Source organism: Eurosta solidaginis, chromosome 2, assembly GCF_040869045.1.
Source record: "Eurosta solidaginis isolate ZX-2024a chromosome 2, ASM4086904v1, whole genome shotgun sequence".
In the NCBI taxonomy this organism is placed as follows: Eukaryota; Metazoa; Arthropoda; class Insecta; order Diptera; family Tephritidae; genus Eurosta; species Eurosta solidaginis.
The window spans coordinates 58052848-58065422 of record NC_090320.1 but is presented as its reverse complement, the minus strand read 5'-3'; the positions used below and the strand labels follow the sequence as shown (position 1 = coordinate 58065422).

At 42.2% G+C, this 12575-nt stretch overlaps 1 protein-coding gene across 5 annotated transcripts in view; it reads left to right on the top strand.

The window, feature by feature from the left end:
- The window catches only part of LOC137239800 (amino acid transporter heavy chain SLC3A1-like), a 323462-nt gene that overhangs the window by 187057 nt on the left and 123830 nt on the right, over positions 1-12575 (top strand). For 3 of the 5 annotated variants that reach the window (XM_067765486.1, XM_067765485.1, XM_067765484.1), the window contains exon 2: positions 5419-10144. The exons of the other annotated variants lie outside the window; for them this stretch is intronic. In XM_067765486.1, coding sequence (XP_067621587.1) covers positions 5885-7624 — 1740 coding nt within the window. In that variant the 5' untranslated portion in view covers positions 5419-5884 and the 3' untranslated portion in view covers positions 7625-10144. Of the gene's footprint in view, positions 1-5418; positions 10145-12575 lie in introns of those variants that run through there. 5 annotated transcript variants of the gene reach the window in all.

Here is a 12575-nt window from a genome sequence, read left to right as displayed (position 1 = left end):
CCAGTATTATATACGGGGAAAGAACCGTCCGCCACAGCAGCGCTCCTTACTGCGGTAAGGCCATAAATACTTCCCGAGATGGCCCGGTATCGGGAAAGCTCCGTTCGAATACAGCCGAATTTATCCCCTGGCTACAAATCGTCCAATAGGCACGGTCGGCATAACACCCTGGATTAGGGGGTTGGCAGTTCTTGGTCACCGACATCCCGCCGCCCTCCTATGAGGCGAAACGGCGTAGATGTCAGTCCTAAACAGCTCCGCCTTATAGTCGGGCGCTATGGAGTTCGGCTAAGACCTCACACCAACGATAAGGTGCCTACCCTAGTGAGGGAGCGTTCTAAGAGTTATGCCAAAAAATAATTTCTTAAAATTAAATTTTTTATATTGTAATTGAAAAACTCTTTTTGGAAAAATAAAAATTTATATTCAGACCAATTCTAAATATTCACGCGGAATTTTGTTCTCGCGGATTTTTTTATTACCGCGCAAAAATTCCTCCAATTCTTTTCTCCTAGGGAGAAGAATAATTGGGGAATAGGAATTTCGAATTTTCGAAGTCAGCTGTTTTGTCACTTGAAATTTCGTTGCGCATTTCTTATTTTGTTTAAAACATTGAAAAGTTTAATTATTGTTGCGAATTTGTTTGAAATTAAGAAATAAGGTATAAACAATGCACATTATTGCTTTTCATGTGGTATTCACTGGAATAAGTAATGAATTGGTGTCGCAGCAACATCAACAGAGGAGCATAAGAAGAAGAAGACGGCGTGATAACACAAATCCGCCGGAGTTGCATGCATTCATTCTGCAAAGCAATTTTCTGGCGGCCAAGTCGAGTTGAGTTCGCCTTTCGCCATATGCCAAAATCTATTTAAGCCTTCTTAAAAAATCCTTACGCAATTTCTAGATGGATGCATCAAATATACGAAGAGCTCTTCCATTGCTTATGATATACTTTTCGACTTAAAATAAAGGATATTGTGGTTGTTGTTGTTGTATTAACAGTGAGAATATTGTGGTAGAATGTAAATACATATTTTAGCACAAATTTGTACGAATAAGTGTTCTTTTTTAAAAGAACGAATTTCCTTTAATTATTTTGATGCATTCCCTTTAATTTAACTAGTGAAAAAACTCCTATGAAATTGCAGAGAAATCTCCCTCTCCCTCACATTCATAATACCTACTTTTCTCCCATAACCGGTTTCCGCTTTTTCGAACATTGTTCAGAATAGGAGGAAAGGGAGAAGTGAAAAAACTCACAAGGAATTTTTATTTAGAATACGAGGAATGGGAGAAGGGAAAAAACTCGCACGGAATTGTCGTTTAGAATCGGGCTGATTATATATACATTTTTTTTATAAAAATATTTGTCTGTAGCGCATTATTTTGATTCTGATTGGATCCTACATTCAATGAATTTGAAAACAGATGAATTGGGTTCAAGTCACACATCGGAAAACTTGCACAACTTTCTTCTGGACTCCATAGAGGAATGGGGAATTTCCGGAAGAATATCAGCTGTAGTGCACGATAATGCAAAAAATGTGACAAACGCGGTTCGGAATTTGCAAAGCAAGGAAATATGCAACGTGGCTTGTGCAGCACATACGCTGCAGTTAAGCATTAAAAAAGCTATGGAGATGGAAGACTGTAGCAACCTCTTAAAAAAGGCATCAAATTTAGTAAGTGCCTTCAAGCATTCATCGAAAAGAACTGCAGCACTAGAGAAACACCTTGAGCAACTTGGAAAACCCGCACTGTCTCTAATACAAAGTTGCCCCACAAGATGGAATTCCGGTTTTTATATGGTCGAGCGGTTAATAAACCTGAGACCATCATTGGAAGCAGTGCTCGCAGATAGAGAATTTTTTGATGGTCGAACGGCCCAAAAAATGGAAGTTTTTGAGGGCGAATGGCTGAAGCTAAGTGACGTCTGTAATTTGTTGCAGCCTTTAGAGAAAGCAACAACTGTGTTGTGCTCTGAAGCTATTATAACAATATCCTTAGTTCAGCCAATTATAAATAGTTTAGTATACAAACACCTCAGACCGAACTGCAATGATTCCAGTTTTGTAATGGATATCAAAAACAAAATTTCGGATGACTTGGTTCAACGGTTTGGGCTTTATACAACGTTGGAAACACGATCCGTCGAACCATGTCACATCGCATCATTCTTAGATCCGCGATATAAGAATTTACTTTTTGAAAGTTCAGAGGAGTTCAGAGCGAAGATATGTGCAACGGCAAAAGAACTATATAAATCCGGCATAAACACGCCGTCAACTTCGGTCGCTCAGGATGCACCAACAGTGATGGATATACTTCTTTTTGGCGACAACATAAACGAAATGCAGGATGAGTACGAAAGATATATTTCAGAGCCTCAGATAAACCACAATTTAGAGGCAAGAATTTGGTGGAAGGATCATGAAAAGCAATATCGCTTACTTTCTATGCTGGCAAAGAAATATCTTGCCATACCAGCTACTTCAGCAAGTTCCGAGCGAGTTTTCTCAAGAGCTGGTAATATTGTTAAGCCTTCAAGAAGTAAACTTAAACCATATCTTGTATCAGCTTTAATATTTTTACACTAAAATAAAAAAAGTTAAATATTTACACAGATTTTAGCACTAAGTCATCATCTACATATATATAAATAAGAAAATCACCTTTATGTGACACTGAAATGAATAATTAAGCAAAGATTGTTTTTATTGTAAGTATGTATATAAAAGAAATAAATAAATAAAATTTCATCATGAAAATAAAAAAAAATGTTCACTTTGAAGGGCAAATGTTAAGGTTTTTTGCTTTTTGAATGTCTTATAACTCGAAATAAGCCTCAAAATACTACTGATTATTTGTGATAAGTGATTTGTCTTCTGTTCAATACGGAGTATAGGTACCCACACCATCAACAAAAAGAAGATGGTATCCTCATTTTATACTTTCCATTGTTTCGTTTTTTATTTATGAATAAGTTACGCGATGCAGGATATAAAAGGACAATGCTGGTTAATATTTATTGTTAACGAAATTTCCAAGCGCGGCATTTAAAGAAAGACAAAGAACATATACATAATCGATTAAAAATCCACAACTAAAAACCGAAGGAAAAGTTTGCCTGAATATTTCCATCTATGTATATGCAAATTTATTTTAGAATTACCTACACGTATGTATTTATGGTTGTAGGACTGTGATCAGTCAGTAGCAGTAGTTAGGTCAGTGAGTAGCAGGTAGAATACACGAGTATGCCCACATAAAAGTATTGCAACAACCAAAAGATTTAAAAGAAAAGAATTTCATTCGCAAGCAAAAATACTCAGCTAGTCCAAGCATCAACAAAATTAAATAAAAAAAATAAACATAATACCCACACTAACCGTAAAAGTAGGTGGGATTCTTATTTCATATCACCCTTTGTGCATTTTCTTGAATACATATACATACACATAGAGATACCCACATGCACTTGTATATGAATCTAATTTCAAAGGAATCTGCAAGAATACAACATGTACATATGTTAAAATATGCTTATATGCACATTTGGGTATTTATATTACAGCGTTTAACGCGTTCAAGGACAATCAAAATTTTAAGGAGCGGCAAAAACAGACAGACAGCCATTTTTGAAACTAGTCACTAATTCCACTAGAATTTTGTTACGTTTAAAATTGATTGCTTCAAACTTTATTTTAGGAAATTTTTTCAAAAGTTTTCATTAAGTTAACATTGACCTAAAATAACTTTTGATCCATCAGACTTCGCAAAAAATGTTGACAATGACATGTAAACTTATTTTTTTAATGGTGATCAATTAGATGTTTATACAAACCAAACGATATCAAAACAAACATTTTCCATACTACTTACAGACATACATATGTATATATGTATGTATGTGGGAAACAAAAATCCCTACCATATTACCATTTCCACACCTGTTTACTAATAAACAAAGTTCTATGATCAGTACAGTTGTAAACGACCCCGATAACTATTTCTAGCTTAAGACTCAAGCACAACTTTGGTTACGTAAATATATGTAACTAAATAAATGAATATTAACAAAGCAACCCCAAACAAACAAAAATATATGCATATATGCATCTATACACACATAAATATATGTACGTATAAATATATATGCATGCTCATCTGCACAAGCGATGAGCGTAACATAAACGCAATGTCTTTTATTTTACTATTCCAAGTATCCGGATAGTGTGCACTATCCGGATAGTACTATCCGAATAAAAATTATCCGGATAGTACTATCCGGATAAACGAATAAAAAATCCGAATAAATATTATTCGGATTACGAATACCTGGCGAATAAAAGAGTTTATTATTGTGATAATTTTTATTCGTCCCACCCCTAATTCACAGCCCTAACATTAAATGTATACATACCCTAACACTAAATATATACATACCCTACGTTCGCCTTGCACAGCGAACAACCATCCGCACATAATATGCCATTTAAATATACATACCCTACGATCGCCTTGCACAGCGAACAACCACCCGCACATAGTATGCCAAGTACCAACAGCGAACAACCAAACATACTCAGCATGTGTGGTACTGACTATCTGGCGTGCATTTTTCATTCGCTATCATAACGAGGAGTTATTGATGAGCTGAATTCTTAACCATTTTATACGCTAACAAGTATGAAATGGCAAACGCCACCACTCACTGCATACTTCACCTAGGTAAGTGGGGCTGAGGCCAAACTTCCAATGGTAGGTATCAAAGGGGCCCAAGGTGAACGGGGAAGACTCCCAGCGAACCCATCGGGCTCATGGATCCCCCCCCTCACCTATGTGAAACCAACCTTTTCACAACGTCCCACGGGGTAGAAGGGGATACGCTCCCTTTCTACCTCGAAGGACGGATGGGCACGGGTAGTTCTCCCAAGGCGCATCCAGGACCAGTCCTGGGCTCCACTTTAGGGACATGCCAGGCCCAATACATATTAATACGGGTGGAATTTGTCGCGGACAGTCCACCCAGGGTTGCCGAGGATCATCTCGCTCCCCCGCTCCCTGGGTGAGGTGCCGAGCCATATGCAACGGTGGACCTTACCACACCCCTCACGGTCGCTAGGACTCTTGTCCGAGGCTCCCTAAGAGGAGTACTGGGACTACCCAGCAACAAATGGGGGATGGCATGAGGCGCGGACAGTCCACTCAGGGTGGCCGAGGAGCATCTCCCTCCCCCGCCTCCTGATTGGGGTGCCGAGCCTAATGCAATGGTGGACTCCACTACACCGCTCATGGTGGCTAGGACTCTCGTCCGAGGCTCCCTGAGAGGGGTACTGAATCTACCCAGCACCCATGTATACAAATACACCTATACGTTGGGTAGTACTAATAGAAACTTTATACTTCACCTAGGTCAAACTGCGCCTTTCCTGCCCACCGCCGCCAATCGTTCGCCATAGGAGTACCACCGCAACCCGCCTGAACAAATCCGCAAGCTTTCTCTGGGGATAAGATATTTGAGGATTATCACCACCGGTCCCTGAGAACCGCGACCCGTACTGTCATTTCCGAGACCCGCTTCCGTCGCTCCTGCGCTATCATCCGTGACATCTCTCTCCCTCTCTTTCTATCTGGCATAAAAGCTGTCGGCATCGAAAGTCAAAGCCGCATCGCGTATATGTGCATCTCTCTACCTCTCTCTCTCCCTCTGGCATAAAAGGCTGTCGGCATCGAAAGTCAAAGCCGCATCGTGTGTGTGTGCGTGTTCGGAACAAAACAACAACTAATTGTGTTATTAATTGGTAGAGGTTATTGGGACCTTCGCCTGACCCTGGAGCGGCTGAGCTTACCTCAGCCTTCGACAAAACCCACATCACAAATGGCGCCCGAGCAGGGACCCATCTCCGGAGAGGAAAGTGTAAAAGCAACAACAAGCACCAGCCCGCCGGGAGATGGGCCACCGAACACGCAACCACAATCAGAGGACTACATCAACCTATTGAATACCGACAGCTTGAACTGGATATATTCGCTGAAGAAAGAGAGACTCATCGAGGAGTGCAAGAGATACCGGATATTCGTTAACGGCAGCACTGTCACTGAGCTACGCATAGCGCTCAGTGCCTACGTCAAGGCAAAACGAAATCGCAAGTCAACCGAAAATCTACTGAGAGAGGTTGAAGATGAAATCAAGGCAGAAGAGAATAGCCAAATTAAAACCCCCCTCGACCAATCTCCCTCCATCCATGTGACTACACCGTCTTCCGTTACAAAGGCCAATCAACGACCGTCACCTCCCCGTACCGAGTTAACCGACGCCGAAGTAATGAATACGGTCCGTCGATGGGATGTCCATTTCACGGGTGGAGAAACGCTTTATGACTTTTTGGAGAGAATTGAGGAGCTGGCCGAGTGCTATAGCATTCCGTTGGACAGACTGCTCCCAACGCTGCCAGAGACGTTGCGCGGCAAGGCATTGCAATGGTTCCGTATACGCAAAGCCGAGATACTCTCGTGGGCACAGTTCCGCACAGCGGCCGAGCAATTCTTCCTACCCAGACGGCATCTACACCAACTAGAGGACGCCATACGCCAGAGGAGACAGCAGGGGCGGGAAAAGGCTAAGGATTACATTCTCGCCATGCAAACCATGATCCGACAACATCCAATTATGTCACGAGAGAACCACCTAGAACGCATTTACGACGGGCTGCGCGTCGAATACCGGTTATTCGCAAAGCGTAGCGAGTTCCGAACCATTGAAGAGCTGATGGAGCTCACCGAAGAATTCGAGTTGCTACAATTAGAGGCCACCAGACAAAGCAGACAAACAGCGCATTCTTTATCATCGTTGTCCGAAGAATATAGCCGAGAGGAATCCTGTTGGAGATGCAAGGAGCTAGGACATATGCGCCACCAATGCCGAAAAGCCCGAAGACTATTTTGCTCCAGATGTGGTCGGGACAACGTTCTGTCCAGAGATTGCTGGTGCGATAAGGCGAGCACCTTGACTCCCGTCAGGCTACGGCACCGGAAAACACCACAATCAGCAGCCATCGACGAACAACCGCCGAATGAAATGATGGATGGCCGGCACTACGTCAAGGTCACCATCGAAGGGTTAAACGTCCGAGCCTTGCTGGACACCGGCGCAACGCTCACCTACGTAGGTGACACTATACGTAAGCATCTGGAAGGCAAGAAAATAGCATGCGCACCCAGCGTCCGCAACGTACAGCTCACCGATAGGACGTGCGTTGTTAGTTCGTACACCTACCCAGTAACCATACTTTGTAACAATAAACCGACCCACATGCGAGTGTTCACCCTGCCTAATTTGGCCGAATACATGATTCTAGGCATGGACTTTCGCAGGGAAAGGCGGCTCACCCTCACCTTAGATGGAAACATATTACCGCCAGCCACGCCAACCCAGAACACCATATTTGCAAAACTAAGTACCGTGACAGAAAGAAAGCATTTAAGATCAACTCAAAATGCCGAACTCGCAGTTTTTTTAAACCACCACCAACGGATATTCGGGGGAATAACTGGTCCCAGCAGGGCAGCAGAACATGTAATCTCGCTGAAATATGATCGCCCGCTAAAAAGGCGATAATACCCACGGAACCGAGCGATGCAACAGGTAATAAATGCTGAAGTCGACGAGCATCGAATAACCCACAAATTCACAGCCGCATACGCCCCCACGAAAAACCTACCGAAAGAGCTAACAGAGTAATCAAGACCATGATAGCGCAGCGCTCAAAAGCCGATCACCGCACCTGGGACAAGGAAATCCCGTAAATCGCTTTCGCTATGAACACAGCACATCACGAAGCAACCCAAGCATCGGCTGCTAAAATCAACTTTGGCAGAAACATCGCGACAGCCCAGCAAATACGCACGGAAGGCGCCGTCCCCAAAGAATCACCGACCGTATCCCCAACAATAACCGACCTATGGGAAGAGATCAAGAAGAATCTGGCTAAAGCAGCCAAGACGCAGAAAAAATACTAGGATCTGCGCCGTAGACCCTGGAAACCACGGGTTGGGGAAAAGGTGATGAAACGAGAGCATCCGCTCTCCTCCGCGGTCAATCAATTTACACAAAAATTAGCACCAAAGTTCTCCGGACCCTATATGGTAGAAAAATACATATCATCCAATACCGTCCAGCTGAAACACACCGAAGAGCATCACAAACGGACAACGCATACACACCTACAAGACTTAAAACCCTACGCCGACGAACGCCCACTCACGGCCGAACCAGTAATATCACCACCTAACACAACACGTACATAACTCTGCTCTTATCATTACAGATTACGATGCGCCAGCCAGTCCCACCGGATTCGCCACAAAAGGTAAATGAATGGCCATGGCCACCCAACAAGACGATAATACAGCGGGTACAAATATTTCACGGCTTTATCCCAACTTGATGCAAACAGTACACCCGCTGCTAAGCATAAGCGAGTGCGCAGACAACACAAACGACCGTAAAAAGGTAGAAGACGAAACAGCTCGAACCACCGAAACAGAGGCACCGGAAAAGATAAGCGAAAATCAAAAAGAGAAAACATTCAAAAAATTAGACTGCGTGAAGCGACCAAAGAAGAATACGCCCCAATGGCACTTTCGATAAGACAAACAGCATGTGTACTGCACGCAGATGGACGCGGACCACGCTTTAGTGAAGATCGCGGGGCACAAGAGAATAATGAAATATAAGGATTAACCTGGGCACCACCGTAATCTTAGGCTCCGATGCATTCAATATTTGTATATTCTTTTTTAATTATTTTGTTTTATTTATTTTATTGCATGGTAAAAATTGTAAAACAAAAAAAAAAACAACAAAAAACAAAAATCCATGCAACTTTAGAAAACAAAGGAGTAAATTTCTTTTTTATTTATATAAAGTCATACACACAGATAAAAAATGTTTTTATACACGCTACCAGTAAGAAGAAAAGAATATACTTTTATATGAATTGTTACTACCAAAACAAACGTGGAAAAAGAGATCTATTTTCTTAGTAATACACACCATTCCTCAAACCGCATAATATGCCGTTGCGACTTTATTGTTAGCTTGAGCAAATCATTGTCACAAATCTTTTTTGTTAACAATTGTAAATATAAGTTGAAAACAATTTTTTTTTTGATGAATGATTGTACGTTACATATATATCATAAAAATTTACCTCTTAAACTAAGAAAAAAATATATTGTTCAAATGTATACCCATTTTTTTTTTTGCAAATTACCTTTCAAATGTTCAACTTTTATAAAAACACTCCTACAAAAGAAAAAAGGAGACTTACACATGAATTTCAATTAATTAGTATTAAGCTAAAAGAAGAATTTTTTTTCATAAACAAAAAAATAATACAATGTACAATGTTTTTTATGCTGATTTATATACAAGTTTAGGAAAAAAACATATATATATATATATAAGTAAATATATGAATAAAGGGAAATACCGGACAACAAACACACACACGTACGTCGACCGCGCCACCTCATAGGCGGTAAAATATACCGGGACCACTTGGTCCACGGCAGTGCAGGCCTTAAGGCCACAAACTACCGAATGCCAAAGCTTTTTTTCCCCCGAAGTGCGAGGGGGACTGTAACGTAGCAAAATGCTACGTCACAGTAACCTATTCACAGCCCCTAACATTAAATATATACATACCCTAACACTAAATATATACATACCCTACGTTCGCCTTGCACAGCGAACAACCATCCGCACATAATATGCCATTTAAATATACATACCCTACGATCGCCTTGCACAGCGAACAACCACCCGCACATAGTATGCCAAGTACCAACAGCGAACAACCAAACATACTCAGCATGTTTGGTACTGACTATCTCGCGTGCATTTTTCATTCGCTATCATAACGAGGAGTTATTGATGAGCTGAATTCTTAACCATTTTATACGCTAACAAGTATGAAATGGCAACCGCCATCACTCACTGCATACTTCACCTAGGTAAGTGAGGCTGAGGCCAAACTTGCAATGGTAGGTATCCAAGGGGCCCAAGGTGAACGGGGAAGACTCCCGGCGAACCCATCGGGCTCATGGATCTCCCCCCCCCCCCCCCCCCCCTCACCTATGGGAAACCAACCTTTTCACAATGTCCCACGGGGTAGAAGGGGATACGCTCCCTTTCTACCTCGAAGGACGGAAGGGCACGGGTAGTTCCCCCAAGGCGCGTCCAGGACCAGTCCTGGGCTCCACTTGAGGGACATGCCAGGCCCAATACATATTAATACGGGTGGCATTTGTCGCGGACAGTCCACCCAGGGTTGCCGGGGATCATCTCGCTCCCCCGCTCCCTGGGTGAGGTGCCGGGCCATATGCAACGGTGGACCTTACCACATCCCTCACGGTCGCTAGGACTCTTGTCCGAGGCTCCCTGAGAGGAGTACTGGGTCTACCCAGCAACAAATGGGGGATGGCATGAGGCGCGGACAGTCCACTCAGGGTGGCCGAGGAGCATCTTCCTCCCCCGCCTCCTGATTGGGGTGCCGAGCCGAATGCAATGGTGGACTCCACTACACCGCTCATGGTCGCTAGGACTCTCGTCCGAGGCTCCCTGAGAGGGGTACTGAATCTCCCAGCACCCATGTATACAAATACACCTATACGTTGGGTAGTACTAATAGAAACTGTATACTTCACCTAGGTCAAACTGCGCCTTTCCTGCCCACCGCCGCCAATCGTTCGCCATAGGAGTACCACCGCAACCCGCCTGAACCAATACGTAAGCTTTCTCTGGGGATAAGATATTTGAGGATTATCACCACCGGTCCCTGAGAACCGCGACCCGTACTGTCATTTCCGAGACCCGCTTCCGTCGCTCCTGCGCTATCATCCGTGACATCTCTATCCCTCTCTTTCTCTCTGGCATAAAAGCTGTCGGCATCGAAAGTCAAAGCCGCATCGCGTATATGTGCATCTCTCTACCTCTCTCTCTCCCTCTGGCATAAAAGGATGTCGGCATCGAAAGTCAAAGCCGCATCGTGTGTGTGTGCGTGTTCGGAACAAAACAACAACTAATTGTGTTATTAATTGGTAGAGGTTAGTGGGACCTTCGACTGACCCTGGAGCGGCTGAGCTTACCTCAGCCTTCGACAAAACCCACATCACATCGTTTTGTATTGATAACTGAAAAACTAGTTTTTTGTTGTATTCCCATTTTGTGTTTTTTTTCGATTTGGTGGTTTTCTTACTTTGGTATTTTTTTTTAAACAAGCGGCACCACTGCCATAAGTACAAAGTAGAGAGCGCAGTAAGCGTAAAATTCTCTTTTAAATTGGCTCATGTATTGACTGTTGATCGCTGTTGAAATGACCAGTGATCATCAATCAGTTAGATTGACCAGGAATCTGTAAATTTTACAGAATTTTGTTAACTTAAGAGCGACAATTTCTCTTCTGTTGAAATGACTAAACTAATTTGTTAGTTTGACAAAGAACTCGGTCGAATTAACCGTAATTCGATCAATTTCACCGAATATCCGTTAAGTCAAGAACAACAGAACCGATTTGTTGATTTTACTAGCACCATTTCTTTCAGTGTACTCGTCCATATTTATTCCTTCCAACTCCAAAACCTCTCGTAGCCCTGCTTGAAGTTCGATCTTATTGCCGTTTGTCTTCAATCCACGGTTCTCCAACTCCTTTTTCAGCTGCTGGATCCTTAATTCACTTAACTTTGCCATGTCCAAATTATATTCGAAATCTTCAGAATTTATTCAACAATTCCTCTTCTGACAACAATTGTAAAGAATTTAGGGAAACTCCACTTATTTTACATCTACTACCTTCTATCTTCGTATCGCTAAATTGTTGAATAAATAACTCCAATATTCAATAATGCAAAATGGTCTTTATTGGACTACTTTGAAAGTACTTCACAATAACACTTATACTTCGCAACCAACAGCGTGCTTAAATCAAACTGAATCCAGATTACTCAACTATCGCTGCATTTATACTCTGTGCCCAAATGTCTAGACGTTTCTTCTACTAGAATTTTCTACTTGGTTACCAGCTATACGCTACCAGCTATAATGTACAGGTACACGTTTATAGCCTCTCGCATAGCCATGTGCGCGTGTATATGTGAGTAATATTTCGACCGATGACTACATCTGTACGTGAGTTATCTCTTCGTTGCGTTGTGTGTATGTGGGTAAATGATGATTAATATTTTATGTAGCTTGCTTAATGTTTCTGTTGTTGTGCCTTTATTTAATAACCTTAGAGATGGTAATATTCGTCACAATATACATACGGCCCTGACAGGATCCCCACACACTTTCTTAAAAAATGTGCTGCAAACATCTATCAGCCGCTAACAGATTTATTTAATTTATCTTTAATGTATGGCGTTTTCCCAACAATGTAGAAGGAATCCTTTCTTATCCCACTTCATAAAAATGGAATCAGATCTTCAATAGAAAACTACCGGGGCATAGCAAAATCATCCGCTATCCCAAAGTTATTTGAGGCTATTGTTACCCACCACCTAACGTT